Here is an 18,235-nt window from a genome sequence, read left to right as displayed (position 1 = left end):
TACACTGAGAGTGCAGGAAATTAATAAATAACATAATGCAAGAGAGCCATCTAGTAATTGTTTAGATTTTTAGTCCATTACTCCAGGTACTTAATGTTATTTATAATATCAAAATTTGAAAGGTAAATTAAGCATTTTTTGTTTTATTTTCAGCTTTATTTTCAACTTCAGATGCTTAACTTGTCTATCATAAAAAAAATTAATAAGTTGCATTTAAAATGTGCATGACCAGGTAATAACCCTGTCATTTAAATGTTACGTCCAGATAGAAAAAAACTATTAAATAAAATATTACGTTTCTGTGTTTAGACAAACAACATGGATGTCTCTCAATGTGCAATTAAATAATAAGTTATTGTCTCCCTTTGTGAAAGTTACTGCACATTCCAGCAGTGGTATAAAATCCTGGAAGTGAGCTTAGTAGTTTTACACCCATCAGCTCTACATCAGTCTATGATTTATGATCCCAGAGTGGAGGCATAGATTAGCATTTCGGCTGCTGACACCATAAAGTAGGTGTTGCAGGAAAGATTAACTCGTGCAGAAAATGGTTCAGATGTACACCGGGAAATAAAAGAGCCTACAAGGCAAATGGTGGCTTATTGTTGCTAAGGAACTGTTTGGAGGCTGCTGTGTCAGTGACTGTACAGAGAGGCAAACTGTTATTATGTTTGCCTCTTGAGAAATGGCAAGGGACAAATTAAATGTGAGAAAGGAGGCAGAGTTTGAGAGACTATCATGTACACATACAAACCTAACAACTTGTTGGAGATATGTACGCATAGAATGGCTGAAAGTTGTTGAAAATCAAACACAGGCTTGCTTTTTTACCCCCTCTACCTTTAGGCTACTTGTTGTTTTTCAGCTGCCTGTGCATAAGATGCAGCTTGGATCCTAAATAGCCATTTTCTTTCCTTTGCTCTACCTCAAGATTTAAAGCCGCACGCTTCTCATTGTTCTCAAGCTCCTCATCTGCCCTTGCTCAGGCGTTTACAACATCCAAACTGACAGCAAGTTGAATTATTTCACTCGTGTTTTTCATTATTCACAAAACCTGTTCCATTGTATGCCGAAGACGCCTGATGAGTTGATAGTTGCCCAACTGCTACCCACATCTGTTTAAACAGAGAGAACGAGAGAAAGTGAGGGAGGCTGAGCCGGTGTGTGTGCTACATGTGCACAGGCATGTATGTGAAAGTTTCTAAATCTAACCTCCAGCTGACAGCTCCTGCTGCAGCTCTTACACTCTGCCCTGCTCCTGCTATCCTACCTGCGGTTGATTTGAAGAGGAGGTAACTCTGGACTCTAAGCTTTCCTGTCACGCACACCACGATGCATTCATACAGTCAAAAGACCTCTTGCAGCTATGGCCTTCTCTCTCTCATGCATACATATTCACAGGCTCTTCACACTTGCCTGTGTTTTTTTTTCTTTCTTTTTTTTCCCATCATCACCGCTGTCCGTAGTGCTGTCCACTTACGTTGACCTGCACACATTAATAAGTGACCCATAGGGTCGCTGCTGCCTCTTCTCTCACTCTCAGTTCTTCAGTAGCAATTATTTATCTCATGAAGTAAATGAATAAAACAAAGGCAGAAGGGAGAAGTTTGATTACTAAGTGTGTGCTCTACATCCGCTTAACTATTTCTCAATATGGATGAGATATTAAGGCAAAACACAGATATTACGAGGCCTTTTCTTCCTTTATTTTCACTGTAATTTAAAACCATCTATAACAAGCGATAAGAATCCAGTCGGTTAATTGCAGAACTTTTTTTCTTCCAACTTTTTCCAAAGCCTACACAGCAGCATGTTTTAGAGGTGCATGAGGGAAATCTGTATTTCTCTTCTAATCAGAAGACCGGCTATTCTAGGAGAATTGTTTGCCTTTTTATTTTGCACGACTAGCTTGAAGTTAAAGGTGCAGCAGTCAGGCAGTTTGAGCTGCTTAAAAGTGACGGGAAGCTGGGCATCTGTCATCTTGTCACAGATTGGGATAACGTGCCAAAGGAGTATGAGCTAAAACGCTGGCGGTTGGGGGGAGTAGAAGGAGGAAAGACATACAGAGACAAATGGAGATTCGAGGAGACAAAGAGGAGACAAAGAGGTTTTACTCTGTGCATAATTTTGCACATAATGTGTGAACGTCAGTTCTAGCTGCTGAGTTTGTCTGTGATGTGCATACACACAGACGAGGCATCCAAAGTGTGATCCCAACATAGGATCAGTCTGAATCCCAGGTTTGGCATGTTCAGCTGAGAGCGACTAATGCTCTAATGCTGCTTAGAATTACTTTGGAAAATGGGGCCACTCTCTTCTTCTCATTTAGTTCTGCTTGCCACCCAGACCTGAAGCTTTTTTTTTCTCCTTCTCTGTTTTTGTGTCATTTCTAAAGCTGCACTTAAGAGATTAGAAAGCCTACCTCTATCATCAGTGTAACCTACCTACTAGAATAACCATTTCTTTTTTACTTTGACTTCGCCACTGTTGGATTTTTTTCTTACAGATCTACTGTAGGAGAATACAGGTAGTCTGATGTACAGTAACCACCTTTCATAAGTGTTATTTTTTCCCCAGAGCTTATTAACGTCATCACAGTTAATTACACCACGCCTGAATGTCTTTCTAAACATAGCATACCTGTGAAGCATATATGCTGTGTAAATGTCCACATGGAAATGGAGCTGGAACTGCAGCCAACCAAGAACAAAAGACGCTTCCCCTTTGGAGACAATGAGTGAATATCCCACTGTGGTCTGTTCCATATTCATTGTTACTCAGTCTTCAGGAAAACAAACAAGTAAGCAAAAAATGTGGCAAGAACGTTGTCCCTTATAAAAGTCGTTGCATCCTTGAATTTTTTCACAGTTGCTGTCATTTTACAACAATAAACTTCAGTTTAATTGATTACAATTTTTAAGTAAGAAACCATATTCTTTTAAAGGAAGAGATAAATTATATGCATATATATGAGAGATGCGGTAGATCAAATTTAATTTGCTTTCATGCAAAACACAATGTATCATCTTCCTGATAATCTGATGCATTTTTTTATTAGGGACAAGAAAATTGATTGGCGATATTTACAGGATGCATGGAGAGGAAATACACGGCAACATTGGAAGAAATCCTGTTAGAAGCTGCAAAACAATTAAGATAAAAGTTTACCTTACAACACACAAAACAGTCAGCTCAAGCATATTCATGTTTGAATGGCCAAATCCAGTCAAAGTTGGACTTGGCTATTCAAATTGTAAAACTGTGCCAAGATTTGAGTATTGCTGTTCACAGCCTTTTCTTATCCAGTCTGACTGGGTTTGAACTGTTTTGTGAAAATCAAAGAATTTTAGTCTGTAGAAACTGTGCAGAGCAGACAAAGACATCCTTCACAATTTACAGCTGTACCTTACAGCAAAAGATTACAAATTGTTGTTTGTGAGTGCCACTCTTTTCAGTGTTTTACCTATAGAGAAATATATATACATAGCATATTGTTTCCCTTCCTCTTGAAAGCTATGGATTGTTTTGTGTTTGTCTGCAACCTGAAACTCCAATACAAGACAATATAATTCAGAGCTGGAGCTAAAACACACTCATTCTTATCATTCTAATTAAAATTTCATTTTCAGCTATCAGTTAATATTTGGACTGTAGTCTGTTTTCTTTGAGTTTCAAACCTACAGAAGCTTCAAATGTTTATAGATAAAATAACTACCACGCCATACACAGTACAGCATGGGGTAAAGATTGTAGTCATGTAATGGATTCGTCATCCGCTGATCTTAGGTAAACCTGCAGAAAGGATTGTCTCCTCTAAATAATGTTTACTAAAGCTGCTGGGGATCGAACTCTGCTCATCTGCAGTGAGACTCATATTGCACGAGGATAGCTACAAATTTAAAGAACTGCCATAATGTATTCACATTCTTAAAACCCATATCCAGACTGCAGCCCCATGGGCCCATGTGCCAGTGTGAGAACTAACTCAGAGCTTTATTATGCATTTATTTATTACATTTGTTGAGCAGAAAGTTTACAGCTTGCAGAGCCACAAAATGTCCCCAGATTACTCACAAATATTCAATAAACTGTAAACAGAAAAAGGGAAAAATTGCTCAGTCAAAACACAAGTTTCCATTTGGTCTAACTGTACAGTATGTAAAATGGTAACTCGTTCCCGTTTGATGTCCTTGAACTATTGCTATGCTTTATCGCACTTAGTTTGATTAAAGTTTAGGTAATATGCTTTTTTGTGGAAATGTTCTGAGGGAAAGAGAAATAGATATAGATTATCACCATTTTAACACCTAAAACTTTTTATAATCAACTTAAACATGTATTTAACATCACATAAAACTACAACATCAAGTTTAAAGCCATATTCGTCTGTATCCACTAATGGATATAGACAATGCAGAGCTTTTGTTGTCCTTTGGTACATTTTTAAATTTAAAGTAAACGGTTTTCATCAAACTTCCCAACTGGATCTGTATAAAAACTAGCATGTGGAACACATTGAAATGTTCTTATTTCCTTTAAAAAAAAGTGCCTTATTTCTCAAAAAGCTCCCAGTTTTTAGGTTTTATGCACAGAATCATAATGTGGTCTCCACAGGCTGCCATATATTTTTCACCTTTTTACTTGTAAGCATGTTCTCAGTTATAAGTCAGTCTGTTCTGAAAGCCGGAAGCATCTGTCTGCTTTATGGTTAAAATGTAAAGTTTCCCAATCAGTTGTTTCACTTTCAGACATTGTTTTTCTGATGAAAAGTAGAAATGTAAATAGTAACTAAAGTAGTCTAAAATGTAATTGTATGTTCTTCTTTTGTTTTGGTTTTATGTTCCAAATCTTTCCTAATCCCTTTTTGACTCAAACGTCTCTACGGTATGTGCAAACATGGACTGATGATCTAATAATAACCATTAATGTAACACCTGACAATAATTTAACAATTTCTGCTAGTTTTTAATGTGCTCACAGTAAATTCAAATGTTTTTTTTTATTAACCTAGCTTGTCAGATTAAAATAATTTTTTGAAAATACCAACCTTCAAGAAGCTATTAAACATACTTTGCAATAACATTTCTGAATTTAAAATTGGTTTTATTAGTTCAATGTAATATTTTAATCTTAAATTACATGCTTTTATTAGCTATAAATGAAAGATCATAATTGACAGAATAAAAATCTGGAAATTTCAGTCTGTGTAATTTATCTGTATAATATGTTTCGCTTGATTAATTCAGTAACTGTCATAGTATTCTAATTTAACTCAACCTAACTGTATTAAAACCACTGACATAATAATTGGGCATTAATATAGTCAAGTTTTTAAAGCACTAGTCATAAAAAAATTGCCAATAACCTCATACGTTTTATTCATTCTGCTGCTGAACTAAAACAATTCTTTGCGATTGTATTCACTGTAAGTGATAATGTAATAATACATAAATATGCTGAATTTCTTGGAAATAGGGTACTTTTTGCAGATTTTGCGCAGTTTGCCTGGCCTTTGCCTTCCTTTGCTATTCCACTCTATTCAGATTTTTCCTACAGCTCAGTCTGGTCTTCCTCCCAATTACTTAGATTCCTCTGGTAGAAACTCTACTGATCCAATCAGTGAACAGAAAACGTTGTGAACAATGACGTTGATTGTTCTGTTTTAGAGTTGTAGCCTGCCTGTAGTTTTAGCAATGGCAGCAGTGGGAGTGAAGGAAGCCGTTCAGTCCTGTTGGACTTCCAAATATTGAATCAACATTAACAGCCGTCTCGTTCCAACAGTCACTTCTCTCTTAGCAGACGGTGGTTTACAGCGCAGGCAATTTCCGGTAGGCTTCAAACTGGCGCATTACATAGATCACAAACAAACGTTAGTGATTGGATAAAATGTAAAATTGCAAAAAAGTCCACATGTCCAGGAAGCAATTGTTTCTCAATAGCTGACCCTCTGTACGTAGCAACGAATAGTGCAATAGGCTGGTTTTTACCAGGTCATAACACATGTCCATCACCCCTAGTGATTATATTCATTCATGTTCCTACAATATTCCTTAACTATGGAGAATTGTTTGTTGTACACAATATAATAATAATAATTATTATTATTGTTATTATTATTATTACCAATGAAGTCCATTGATTGGTTCAGTTGCTTTTTGGCAGATTGTTATTGTTATTATACTATTGGCTCAAAAACATTACGGCATTCTTGTTGTTTCTTCTTCTTCTTTTTCTTCTTCTTCTTCTTCTTATTATTGTTATTATTATTATTATTATTATTATTATTATTGAATGAACACAGACCATTATGCTTGCTGTTGTTACATTACGGGATGCTACATTTCTATTAATCATTATTTGACAAGCTTGTAAATGTGTGCCGACTGTTTTCACAGTGGTGACCTGTCCTACTCCACCGTCCATCCCCAACGGGCTGCTGGAGGGCTCCGTCCTGGAGTGGGGGTCCAGTGTAAGCTATGGCTGCCTACCTGGGTATGAACTCTCCTTCCCTGCTGTGCTTACCTGCACAGGAAATGGCACGTGGAGCGGAGACCTGCCTCAGTGCTTGCGTAAGTTGCTCTTTTCTACCTTAATTTCTACCTCCTAACAGGCTAGTTATGACAGTAATTACAGAAATTTGCAGAAGACATTTCTTTGTGTATATATTGAGAGTGTGCGAGTGAGTTGGAGTTCTGCCTGAAAATGTTTTGATTTCTCCATTTAGTTGAACTCGGTCAGAAAAAAAATGGAACTCGCAGTTCCATGTATATGATAAAAATACTAAAAATAAAAGAAAAGGACTGTGTTTCACCTTGTGTACTGCATTTGACCGAAATTACCAACCTTTCTTTTTGTCATAAAAAAGTGAAATCAGGACTACAGAAGTTCAGTCAGCAAAAGTCATTCTGTTCTTCATTTGTCACTTGGGAATTTTTGACAAAGAAGGTAACATTTTATTTGTCCCTTGTCAGCAGTACACAGCTCTTGCATTTTTAATATATTGTGTTGCTTATCTCAGTCATTGCTTTAGCATCGCATACCTTTTTGTAAGCACGCTTTAAACTGCTTGCAATTTTCAATGATTTGTTTTTCTAATTAATGAAAGTGTTGTAATCCATGAATAATAAATATAAGTCAGATATGAAGCTAGAGGACAAGCTGACTAAGCTAAGCTGTAATTTCCAAGGAATCTAAAAGTCAGAAATGTGTATTTTTCATGTTGCTCTTTCTTTGTTTTCTTATGTTTTTCAAGCAAGTTTTTGATACGCTAAAGCACATATGAATTCACAAATGTTCATAGTAAAATGTGAACATTTTGTCATTACTACATAGAGTAAATTCTCTAATTTATATGTAGATTAAAAAGAAGTGAGTCTCCTTCTACCCTCAGGGTGAGAGCTGCAGTGTTGATGGAGATGATGATCTGAGCAGACTCATGACTGAATTTTCTTATTCTCCCTACTCCATTAATATCTTCTCAGGGATGTCTTTGCAAGTGTACTAATAACCTCAGTTATGCATGACTGCTCAAACAGTGTCTCACTGCCATCTGAATCAGTCATGCAATGTGTCACAAAGAAGTGAAATGTTAAGTGGTAAAGCACTTGCATGCATTTGTTTCTCTCAGCGTTAGGACTCTTGAATGTTGATCACAAATGAAATCTCACTTATCTAAACACGAACAACATCAAGATGCTTTTTTTAATGACTCTGGCGTCACAGCGTGAGCTGCAGTTGGGGGCTGTCTGTTGTTTGTTCATGTCAAGTTCACAGCAGTATAGAGACTTAAAGAAAATGTGAATTTAGTTTTGATATCGCATAGAGTTAACTAATACTGTATGGCTTAATGAGTTACAGTAGTTTGACTTTCAGATGAAGACGGTGAGGTAAACAGTTTTGTTGTTTTCCAGTAGCTGTCATTAAATAACAACAAATCAAAAAGTGTCAGACTGTGACAGAAGCTGATGAATGTTGGTGTATCCAGAGAAGCGAACACATTCCCATGAGGGAGCTTTTAAGACACAGATAACAAATTGCTCTTGTTGTTGCACAGCAGCTAGACACACTATACCTTACAGTATGTAGCAATTTGCTCACGTATGGTGCTTTGGGGAAAAGAAATGGATACCATTTTAGATTTGTCATGTTTTGGCAACAAAGTTAAACCTGTTAGTTGGATTTTATGTGGTAGTCCAAAGCAAAGTAGTAGAGGTAACTATAGCCAGGAGAACTAATTGTATTACACTCCACAGATCTGCCCTATTTAAGAAACACACACACAAAGCTATTGATGAAAGACAGTAGGACATGGTTCAAGTTGATTTGATAATGTATAGGTGCTAAACACAAGGCAACCCTGAACAGTTTCTGGTGTTACTGAAAACTTTCGGAGAGCTGTGAAAGCACATATTCCTAACAAGTAGCAGGTGCCTCTGTTGGCGCCTTCCCAGTCCCACTGCTGAGTCCCATCGCCCCTTCTCAACCAGAGCCAGACCGGCTCCCTCAGGATCAACAGTACAAATGAATCTTGCAGGTGCAGAGCTGCCACTGGCTGAACCCCTTACTGTCAGAGGGAGATATTAATATAAAATAATCTTTGTCTGAAACAAATCACTCCTCTAAAACAAGTTACTGCATTTCTAACTTATCAGTCAAGTTTGTTTGGTGAAGGGTTCATCTAAAAGTCGATGGTCTGGTCTTGTGCACCATCTACAACATCAACTCTTAATAAAATGAGCTAAAATTTGTGGTTCTTTTGTTACACAATATAAGTAGCTGAAAAGCTGTGAAGGTGAACACTGCAGCTACGAGTGCAATGTTTTGTCTGATTAATATATTATTCTGCCCAATCCGAGTTACTGATGTCCAGATTTGTCCTTTAGAAAAGCCTTGTGTTTACATCCAGCCACTCAGGTGTCTGTTCTCTTGCCTGCTTTAGCCAAACTTGTCATCTGGTCATATAATGGATAAGTTTCCACTTGGTAAATATACCATGTCCAGACACTGTCCACCTCAATTATGATGAGCAGTGACATCCCTCAACACACTGCAATCATTTTTCCACATGAGCACCTTCTGAACAATCTCCTGCGGCGATGTGAGCAAGCAACCTTTTTCTGTTCCCGTCTGCCGCTTAGTGCATCTGAACACAGAACTGTTTTTTAACCCGGTAATTACATTTAATAGCTGCACCGGTAATAACACAGATGCAGGTTTTGACAGTTGTTCCCAGCTGACACAAAATGAGTGACTACACATTAAATATCACTGCGCTCAGTAACCAAGTTTCTGTAAAGAACTTGACTCCTCTGCTGCATGCTTAATGTGGCAAAGAGGTGATGAATCACTTTGGTTTTGCGCAAGCAAAATACATAAGAATGGGAAGCGGTGAACACGGGGATATAAAACGCTGATTGTGTGTGGTGTGGACGAGGTTATTTTCTATGTATTAGAATGTCAGTAAAGCACCATCTGCACCAGTCTCAGGTGAAGAATGGTGGCGAGCTAAATCCTTGTTATTAATGCAGACTATGTATAATGACTGTACTCTGTGCATTTTGTGTTTTATTATAAACACATACATTTGTCATGGAAAGCCTGCAAAAGCACTGAGGTAAAATATTTTTTTAGATTCTGGACTTAACATAAACATCCATAAGTAATGGATATGAACTATGAACTATCAAATAGTTGGAAAGTTATATTAATGTAAATATTAGTTTAAAGATAAGATTTTCATTTTACATTGAAGGTTTTTGCCGGAAAATTTAACCTGTCCAGTTTATCGATGTTTCTATTTGAGCAAAAAATACATTTTAAAGTCGCAGCTTTGCTTTTTTTCTTTCGTGCTCATTCCTCACATAGCAAGCCTGCATCACTGAGTGTTTCACTTATGATTGTAATTCATTTTCACCTCAGAGCATTTAAATACAGCTCAGCAAAACTGTGAGATTCTGCAAACACAAATCTTTACTTGGAATTTGCAGCCAAACAGGATTAAGATGCATGTTCATGCTCCTACCAGCACACAGAGAAGAGCTAAATTCAGTGTTTGAGAACGCCAGTTTTTAGTTGTCTGCAGGGATAAGTCTGTGATCCCAACTTTGAATCTGTGAATCTGGCCTCTGCATACTGATGACTTCAAAGCATTGATAATTCATCAAGGAAGAGGAGAGGCAGGGAGAGAGAGAGAGAGAGAAAAGTTTGACGCGTCTCCATCTCACTCTTTCTACACACATTCGTACACGCATACACACTGGCACATTAAATATGCTGAGCTTGGTTTGGCTTGGGGCCATTTCTCTTATATATCCATAAAACAGAACATTATTTTCCTGTGGCTTGAAGTTTATGACTGATGTGCATGTCACCTGTTTGGCCTGCATTGTCAACGCTCCAAGAAATACGAACAGAATACTAAGCTTTACGGTGCCATTTGAGATGGGACAAGAATTGTTTTCAGATCTGTCTAGAGGTTTGCATATTTCTCTCACCAACCCAGAAAAACCGGTCAGACTTGGGACTTGAAGCACAAGGCAGGGTCTTACTTTTTCGATATTCATTTTCCAAGGGAGCACATTGCGCTGGATAAGAAGACGTTTGAGATATTTTCACTTTAAAGTTTATCCAGCCATTCTTGCACTGTGTGGATTTTAATCTCTCTTCCTAGATATTGGCGGTATCATGGATTGGTTGTGGGAAGACCCTGTTAGTTCATGAGCTGTAGGAGGAATGCAAGGAGGAACTTATCTCTGTCAGCAGACCTCCATGCAGCAGCACATGTCAGGTCTGGAGGAGCAGCTGCCTCATTATTAGCTTGATCCTGCGGTGCTCTGGCTGCGTGACTGGATGCTTTGACTCTCTCCCTCCCCTCTGCTCTCTCTCCCACATGCACCAAGTATATCAGAACCACCGACGGCTAACAAGCAACATATACTGATCACTGGGGTCATTGGGGAGTGATGGATGGATAAAATAAGGGGGATGAATAGAAAGAGGCATTTGGAAGGCCAGAGGATGGCTCACTTGTCCTACCATCAAACCCATTCAGCCTAAACTATTTGAGCCACTTTTATTGGATGTCTATAAGCAATAAATTGACAGAGGAGCAGTGGAAATCCATCAGGATTCTTCTGCTGAGGCTATAGCTAGAGTCCCATTAAAAAAGCAATGTCATACAAGAGGCTTAGAGACAAGAGCGGCAGTAAATGGTTTCGGTTGAGTTAACCCCTAGGCCCCTTCAGAGAAATTAATATTTCACTTGCTAATTATTTTGATCTGAAATTTAGAGCCATGACCTTCCTCAGCTCCCTCTATGCTGCTAAGATGAATATTCATACACCTACTGTAACTACTCGCCGATGAGACTGATTGCTGGAAACAAAAGTGATTAGACGTGCACAATTCATCCTGCGACAAGGATGTCCACGTATCTGCCCACATTTGTAAAAATGGACTTTTTACAACCCCAGTAACGTCAAAGCAATTTGAATAATTTCCTCTTGGAAGACATTCCAAATCATATAGGAAGATGATTATTGTTATGGTTATATAAATGGGATAAAAAGAGAGCAAAGCTCTTAGCTGAGTGAAACCAGTGTAGGTGCTTGGTCTCGGATCATGTGTAGCTACAGCAGAAGCCCACACAGTTTATTATTTCTTAATTAAAGCCTCTCCATTCAGTCACTGTCTGCAGTTTTCTTATGGAGAACAAGGTGGGAAACATCAACGTTAAATTCAGAAAAAGGCCTGAGCTTCTTAACTAATCAGGGTTCGGGACTCACCATCACCCCTCACTGACGAGCTGAGACTTATTCAGGAGTTAATCAAGGTTGACATAACAGCCAGCGCAGTCAGCATTAAGCCTGTTAACCTAAACAAATTGTGTAGTTTCAGTCCACTGAAACTATAACCGCTGTTGAAAGACAACCTGTTTCTTCACTATCAGTTTTTTCCAACAAATATAAAAGCTGAATGAGAACAAGGTCCAATTTAAAAACATTTCAGGTTCACAAAATTATGTTTTCTTCTGATTACCTATCAGTAGCGCAATCCTGAAAAAATGGTGATCTGTGAAACATCTTAGACAGCGCTTTGTTCATCCTGGGTGTAAGACTAAAGTCATAAACCTGAATGTGCATGAATTGATTAGAAAAATTAGCATGTTTGGCTTGTTTTCAACGTCTGGAGTTATCGCAGAGAAAGCAACACTGAGGTCACATTCACAGATATGGGTGGTGCTGAAGTGAACCAGGCGTTTTACAGTGAGGATCACTTCCTCATCACAGTGAAGCACCAGAACTGGGAGAGGCTCAGCTGTGTAAATTTCAGCGTCTGGACACATGATAACCCCACCAGCTGATTATCTTCATTACTTGGCAACTTGACAATTTATGTGTTGATCCTGTAGAGATCATGTATTCACTCGCCGTCCCTTTGTTCCTCAGGGGAATAGTATTTAATATAGTCTGCATCGTACATGTGTTTCACCTTGCTCAATTAGTGGATATAAAAAAAACAAAAAAACAAAACTAGTGTAAGGAGAGTAAATGGAAAAAACCCCTCCACTTATAGTTTTCTTAATATTCTTCCTCAGAAAAGACCTGTCACCCACTTTTTAAGTGGGGTAGTGGCGAATTGATGTTTCTCATGCTTACGGTCACTAGCATCCTCTATAACGAGGTTAGCCACAAATGGTCAATGGTATAAAAAAAAACACCCACCAAATGATTGATCCAGGGATATTAGTTGAAAGTTAAGTGGAAAGAAAAAATATGGTAGAAAATTATCCAAAATTAACAGGATTCATTGTAGTCTTACTAAAATTGTGAAAGAAAAATCTTCATTCACTGCCATGCGCAGTTACAGTTTTCTAAAATGCAAAGTCAGCCCAGTCTGAAATTTTGGGAAATTTTGGAGCATTTAATGCTGATAACCGTAATAGAGATGCAGGTTTCATTTTCCAGCAGGAATCGGTCCCATCCACACTGCCTGTAGCGCCAATAAGTGGCTTCAGAGCCGTAGTACCACTTTGCTTGATTGGCCAGAATAGTGACCTGATCGAAACCCCTCTGAGGAGCTACGCCACACCACATTGATGGAGTAATTAATGTAAAAGGATTAAATCCTGAGTTCACTTCCCGCAGTATTCAGACCAATATAAAAAGCAGCCTATGTTTGAATTTTAGATGTCCCTTTATTTATCTGTCACTATTTTTTGTAAAGCTAAATTTTCGTTTAGGATCAGTCATAATTATCATCAAAACTACGAAATGTAAATTCTTGAGACGTATTACTGTGTATTTAATGAGTCTATAGCATGAGTATCTCTGTCACAATAACAAATTTTGCTGGACAGTAAATTGTCCCAGAAGTTATTGCAATAAACAACAATATTGTTCTTTTGAGATCATTTTCATTTCATCATTTCGGTAATGGTATAGAAATGAAATAACTCATTCTCAAAGATTAATACATTCTAATGAACATTTAACTCTGTAACTTGAAGACTCTTATCAACAAAACTTCAAATAAAATGAAGTCTCTGTGAACAAAATTGTCTTTTAGAAAAGGGTTAGTTAAGACCAAAGAACTGGAAGACTGGAGACATTTTTCATCCATTTTTTTGGTGGAAAGGAAAGAAAGAGAAAAACGGGGAAAAAATGATAAATCATGCAAATGGAAATTATTGAGTTTGTTTTAATTTATCATGCGATTAATTGATTGATTGCTTATTGCGACAAGACTAAGTGTGAGATTTACTTTTTGAATTGAATTACTAAAATACATTACCTTCTCAACAAGATTCTTATTTATTGAGACGGACCAGTTTGCTAAGAGAGGTGTAGTGATGATGAAGAGCTCAAACATCACTTCCTCTTCCTGTTTCCCTTTGTTTTTACACGTCTACGACATCACTTTGTATCTGCAGCCAAGTTCTGTGGAGATCCCGGCGTGCCTTCCAAAGGACGGCGAGAAGGACGCAGCTTCATATTCAAGTCAGAGGTGGCGTTCAGTTGCAGCGCCCCCTATGTGCTTGTTGGAGTGACAACACGCATTTGCCAGGAGGATGGTACTTGGAGCGGTTCTCAACCTCGGTGTATAGGTATTGCATTTCTTCACAAAATGGTCATATGTCGTTTTTGTTTGTAATAAAAATCTGTTCATTTTTACTGTGACTTAAATTAATAATCATTATATTATAACCATTAAATATTTTTGCACAAGAGCAACACACAGTGAGATGCCCATCGGCTCAATTCTTAATTCATGACGGATGGTTTTGATGTTGTCCGTTGGCAGTATGTTAACGTGTTTTTGTGTTTGACTTAAATGGTGGAGAGAAGTTTCATCACATTCAGATAAGAGCCAAATTAGTATTCATTTTACAACAAATTTCAGAGGCTCAAAATTCATTGTGAAAGAAATAAATCATTCCTAGATGATTCTGCTCACGTTTGCAAGCCACTTCAGTTACTGTCTGCCTGTACAAGCCACTCCTGAGAAAAATGACTTTTTGATTATCAATCTTTTTCTTTCTGTCACTCTGTCCTCTTTGCTCCCTTGCAATCCCTTATCGCCACAATGGTTTCTTGTTGCAGAGCCTACGAGAAGCACATGTGAAAACCCAGGAATACCTGAGCATGGCTTCATGAATTACTCTACAGGTTTCAAGGTAAGATGACGGGGAGAAAAAACTAATTTAGTGACGTCTTTATGCACTTAAGCTCTTCAGATGAGTGCAAAACAAACAAACAAAAAAAAAATAAATAGTATGAGAATAGACCAGCCACTATCGGCAACACTAAAGTTAAATTTTTTTTTAGTACGGCCTTACAACTTGATTTCCAGCCATCTGTAGGCTGAAATATTGGCAGTTCGGTCTATGAATCTTCTAACAATTCAAACCATCTTTCAACAAGACACTGTAGGCAACGCTTTGGCTGGTAGCTCTGTCAGCACTCCTCAGCAGGGATGGAAACACATAAACCTTAGGTTCCTTTACAACTTTGGCTCAACTTTAGACTTTGTTTTTACAGAAGGATGCCCATTTTCTCTACTGTGAAAGCCATATACAGTGATGATAGGGTGAAAAAGTTATAAAGCTCACCTCATTTTTCTGTTTACGCTATGAGGATCTTTTTGAAATGGACAGATTCTGATGGAGTTATGGGTAAAATCCACAATTTATATAATAACATATTACTGCATTTTGAGAAAATTTTTACATATGCTTCTCAGGTGGTAACAGAGATGAATTTAGTGTGATTTCCCAACTTTCCTCAATATTGGTGCTTTGTTACTTTGTTTATTTAAGGATCCTCATTCATCTCTACAACAATAGAGACTGTTCTTCATTTTTCACAAACATTACAGTAAAATCGTACTTTTAAAATGTCTAGTTTTAAGATTTGCATGAGACAAGAAACTGCAAAATTTGAATTGTCACAAAAATCTACATTATGTTTGTGTGCTTGACAGCACCCCTGCCAGCTCTCACTCTACGTATTTCACTCTATTTGCACGCTTTTACTTTGCGAATGTTGCAAGTTAAGTGTAAACAATTTCTTCACAACATTCAGCAGAATCACTGATATGAAAAGTGTCACAATAAAGGCAGGAGCAGCTTACACAGATTAGTGCTTGTAATGGTATGCGGTCTTGCATCGTTCTGCATTACCGAGCAACTTTTACCCACATCTTGACATTTTCCAAATGAGAATAATCTGTCTTCATGCTGTCTTTAAGGAGTGGACTGGAATGGCTACTGAAAATATAAACAAAATTATTTAAACTCTAGAAAACAGACAAGCCCTTCTACTCTCCATATCAGATAAGAAAACAAAACAAAACAATAAAAATAGGACATCAGCTTCGGAATAATTCTCCCTTTTACCACAACACTCTACAGATAATCATTACTAAGGAGAAAAGAAACATTTAGTGTTCAGTATTATTTCCAAGCTCTTTAGATTTGAAGCTGGGAGCTTATTGGCATTTGCATCAGGGTATTGATTCCTTCTCTGTTTGTTGTCTGTTTGTGGCCAGGTGGGGAGCAGAGTAGACTTCCAGTGCCAACAGGGACACATACTGCAAGGCTCCACAACACGGCTGTGTTTGCCAGATCTTACCTGGACCGGGATCCAACCTACCTGTATCTGTAAGTGCTCGCTCTTTGCTCTCACCGTATCTTCAGATCGCTTCTCCTGTCATTGTTTGTCTCCAGCCCCTTCAGTCTTTCTTCACACTATTTATCTGCGCCGCTGGTTACTCAGAGGGTCTCTTTACGCTCGTGCTCTGCCCTTCACCTCCTCGCCCTCCCCGTGCCTTTGTCAACGCAAAGTTCTCTCATTCGCTCAGTCCTCACATAACCAGGGACCTTCCAGTAGATTGCTTCTCGTACCTCAATCAACCTGTCATCGTTCTGAGACTGAAGTGTTGGCCAAGATTACAGTCATTCTGTTTGAACAAGCTGAACTGTCGACCAGCATCTCACCAGGGCCGTGCAGTTTATCCCATTCACTTTGCCAAGATAAGTGGTTCTCCAAGTTGTGGTGTAATTCGGTATTTCTGTGAGATCCCTTTCTGCTAAAGCAATTTTTCTTGAGCTTTTCCATCTCAAATCGGACCAAAATTGTCCTTTAGCAACCACTTGTAGTGTTACCATTCAACACAGACAGAGAGACAGACTGATAGGATAGATGGACAGGACCTTCCTGCTGATGATGTGCCTACTTTCCCTGCATATGTAAATGGCCCAAAAAATTGTAGGCGTTCAATGTCATCAACGTGAAAGTTTCCCCATGTGATACATTATTTCTTGTTCCAAGGTGTCCTGAGCAATATGTGGCAAAAAAACATCAGTTTTATCTTGCAGTGAGACTTTTAAAGTATCTCTGTGTGTGTTTTATTGAAATAAGAAGAAGTTTCAGAGGGATTGTGAAACCTTTCATTTTTGCTTGCTGCCTTTTTATTGTGCATAAACCCATTGACCGGTTTATTGGGTAGAGCCAGCTGAGGCTAATACTTTGTATTATCACATCCCTCCACTGAATCCCTATATTTACTATATGGTCTTTTTACAACATATTGGTTCAATTTCAGATTCATTTTAGATGATATGATTCTAGATGCTAGACTATTAAAGCATGTTATGCTTATAGTTGTTTCTAATACTATTTTAATGTACCTTACTTACGACATAGCCATGCAGATGGGATTGAGGTCTTGTACATATACTGGAAAACAAATAAAGCCTCGTATTCTAGGAAAAAGTTTTCAGTCTTCCAAGGGTTTTGAGCTTTTCCTCATGTGGTAATGCCTTCTAGAGGTGTGATCAATTTGTCATTCCTTCTCATTTAGTTGTGTTTTTGTTGAGACTTTGCAGCATTTTAGTGTCTAGCAGAAATTGAGGGCTTCATGAAAGCTATATACTAATATAGGAGGAAAAAATATTTTGGTTTGTTCTATTCTCAGCTCTTCACACTTGTACTTTAAACTTTAAAAGTTTGTAGCATAAACTGATGGAAAACTGCCACTTTTACAGTTTCTTCTTTTCTTATTCCGTCTTTCTGCTTAGAATAGAATAGAAATATTCTTTAATGTCTCACAACAGGGAAATTTCTGTGTAACAGCAGCAGTGACAGGGAGAAACGGCAAATAGATTAATACAAAGAGAGAGCATAGGAATATATATATATATATATACACACCAGTGAGGTGCGGTGAGGTTCAATGCTGGTGAGGCACTGACTTACGATTATAGACACCATGCATGGTATTGGACGTATGGAAATTTCGCGCAGGCATACAACGCTGGGGGGCAAAAAGACTAATCATTTACATGTCATCCATAGCCACGTTAACTCAGTAAAACTTAGAAATGTAGGTATTAATTTCGTGGAATGATCCACAGCAAAGGGAAAGAGCGAGAAAGCACTTTCTCCCTCTGTATTCGCCACGCTACATGCAGACTCGTTGCCATAGCAACTGACAACAATGCCACTTCATGTTTTAGGATTTAACACCAAAAAAATTAAATTAGCTATCACTTCTACTTTACTGAATTACTTAGACATACAAAGTGCAGCCCACAAAACGCACATTTCATTAAAAAACTAAACAAAAACATCTTGTCTTACCTTTACTTATCAATGAACTCCATGCACTGCTAATTCTGGACAAAAATATCCGTTCATCCAAAGCCAAGTCTATCTTCGGCATGTCTTTTCTACTC

At 38.0% G+C, this 18,235-nt stretch overlaps 1 protein-coding gene across 1 annotated transcript in view; it reads left to right on the top strand.

Moving 5' to 3' along the window:
* The window catches only part of LOC103150239 (CUB and sushi domain-containing protein 3-like), a 291,625-nt gene that overhangs the window by 256,995 nt on the left and 16,395 nt on the right, over nt 1-18,235 (top strand). The window contains exons 60-63 of the mRNA XM_016670613.1: nt 6,396-6,569; nt 13,931-14,104; nt 14,601-14,674; nt 16,048-16,159. Of these exons, the coding sequence (XP_016526099.1) occupies nt 6,396-6,569; nt 13,931-14,104; nt 14,601-14,674; nt 16,048-16,159 (534 nt within the window). The remainder of the gene's footprint in view (nt 1-6,395; nt 6,570-13,930; nt 14,105-14,600; nt 14,675-16,047; nt 16,160-18,235) is intronic.

This window comes from Poecilia formosa, unplaced genomic scaffold, assembly GCF_000485575.1.
Source record: "Poecilia formosa unplaced genomic scaffold, Poecilia_formosa-5.1.2 Scaffold0, whole genome shotgun sequence".
In the NCBI taxonomy this organism is placed as follows: Eukaryota; Metazoa; Chordata; class Actinopteri; order Cyprinodontiformes; family Poeciliidae; genus Poecilia; species Poecilia formosa.
This window is presented reverse-complemented; position numbering and strand designations above follow the sequence as displayed.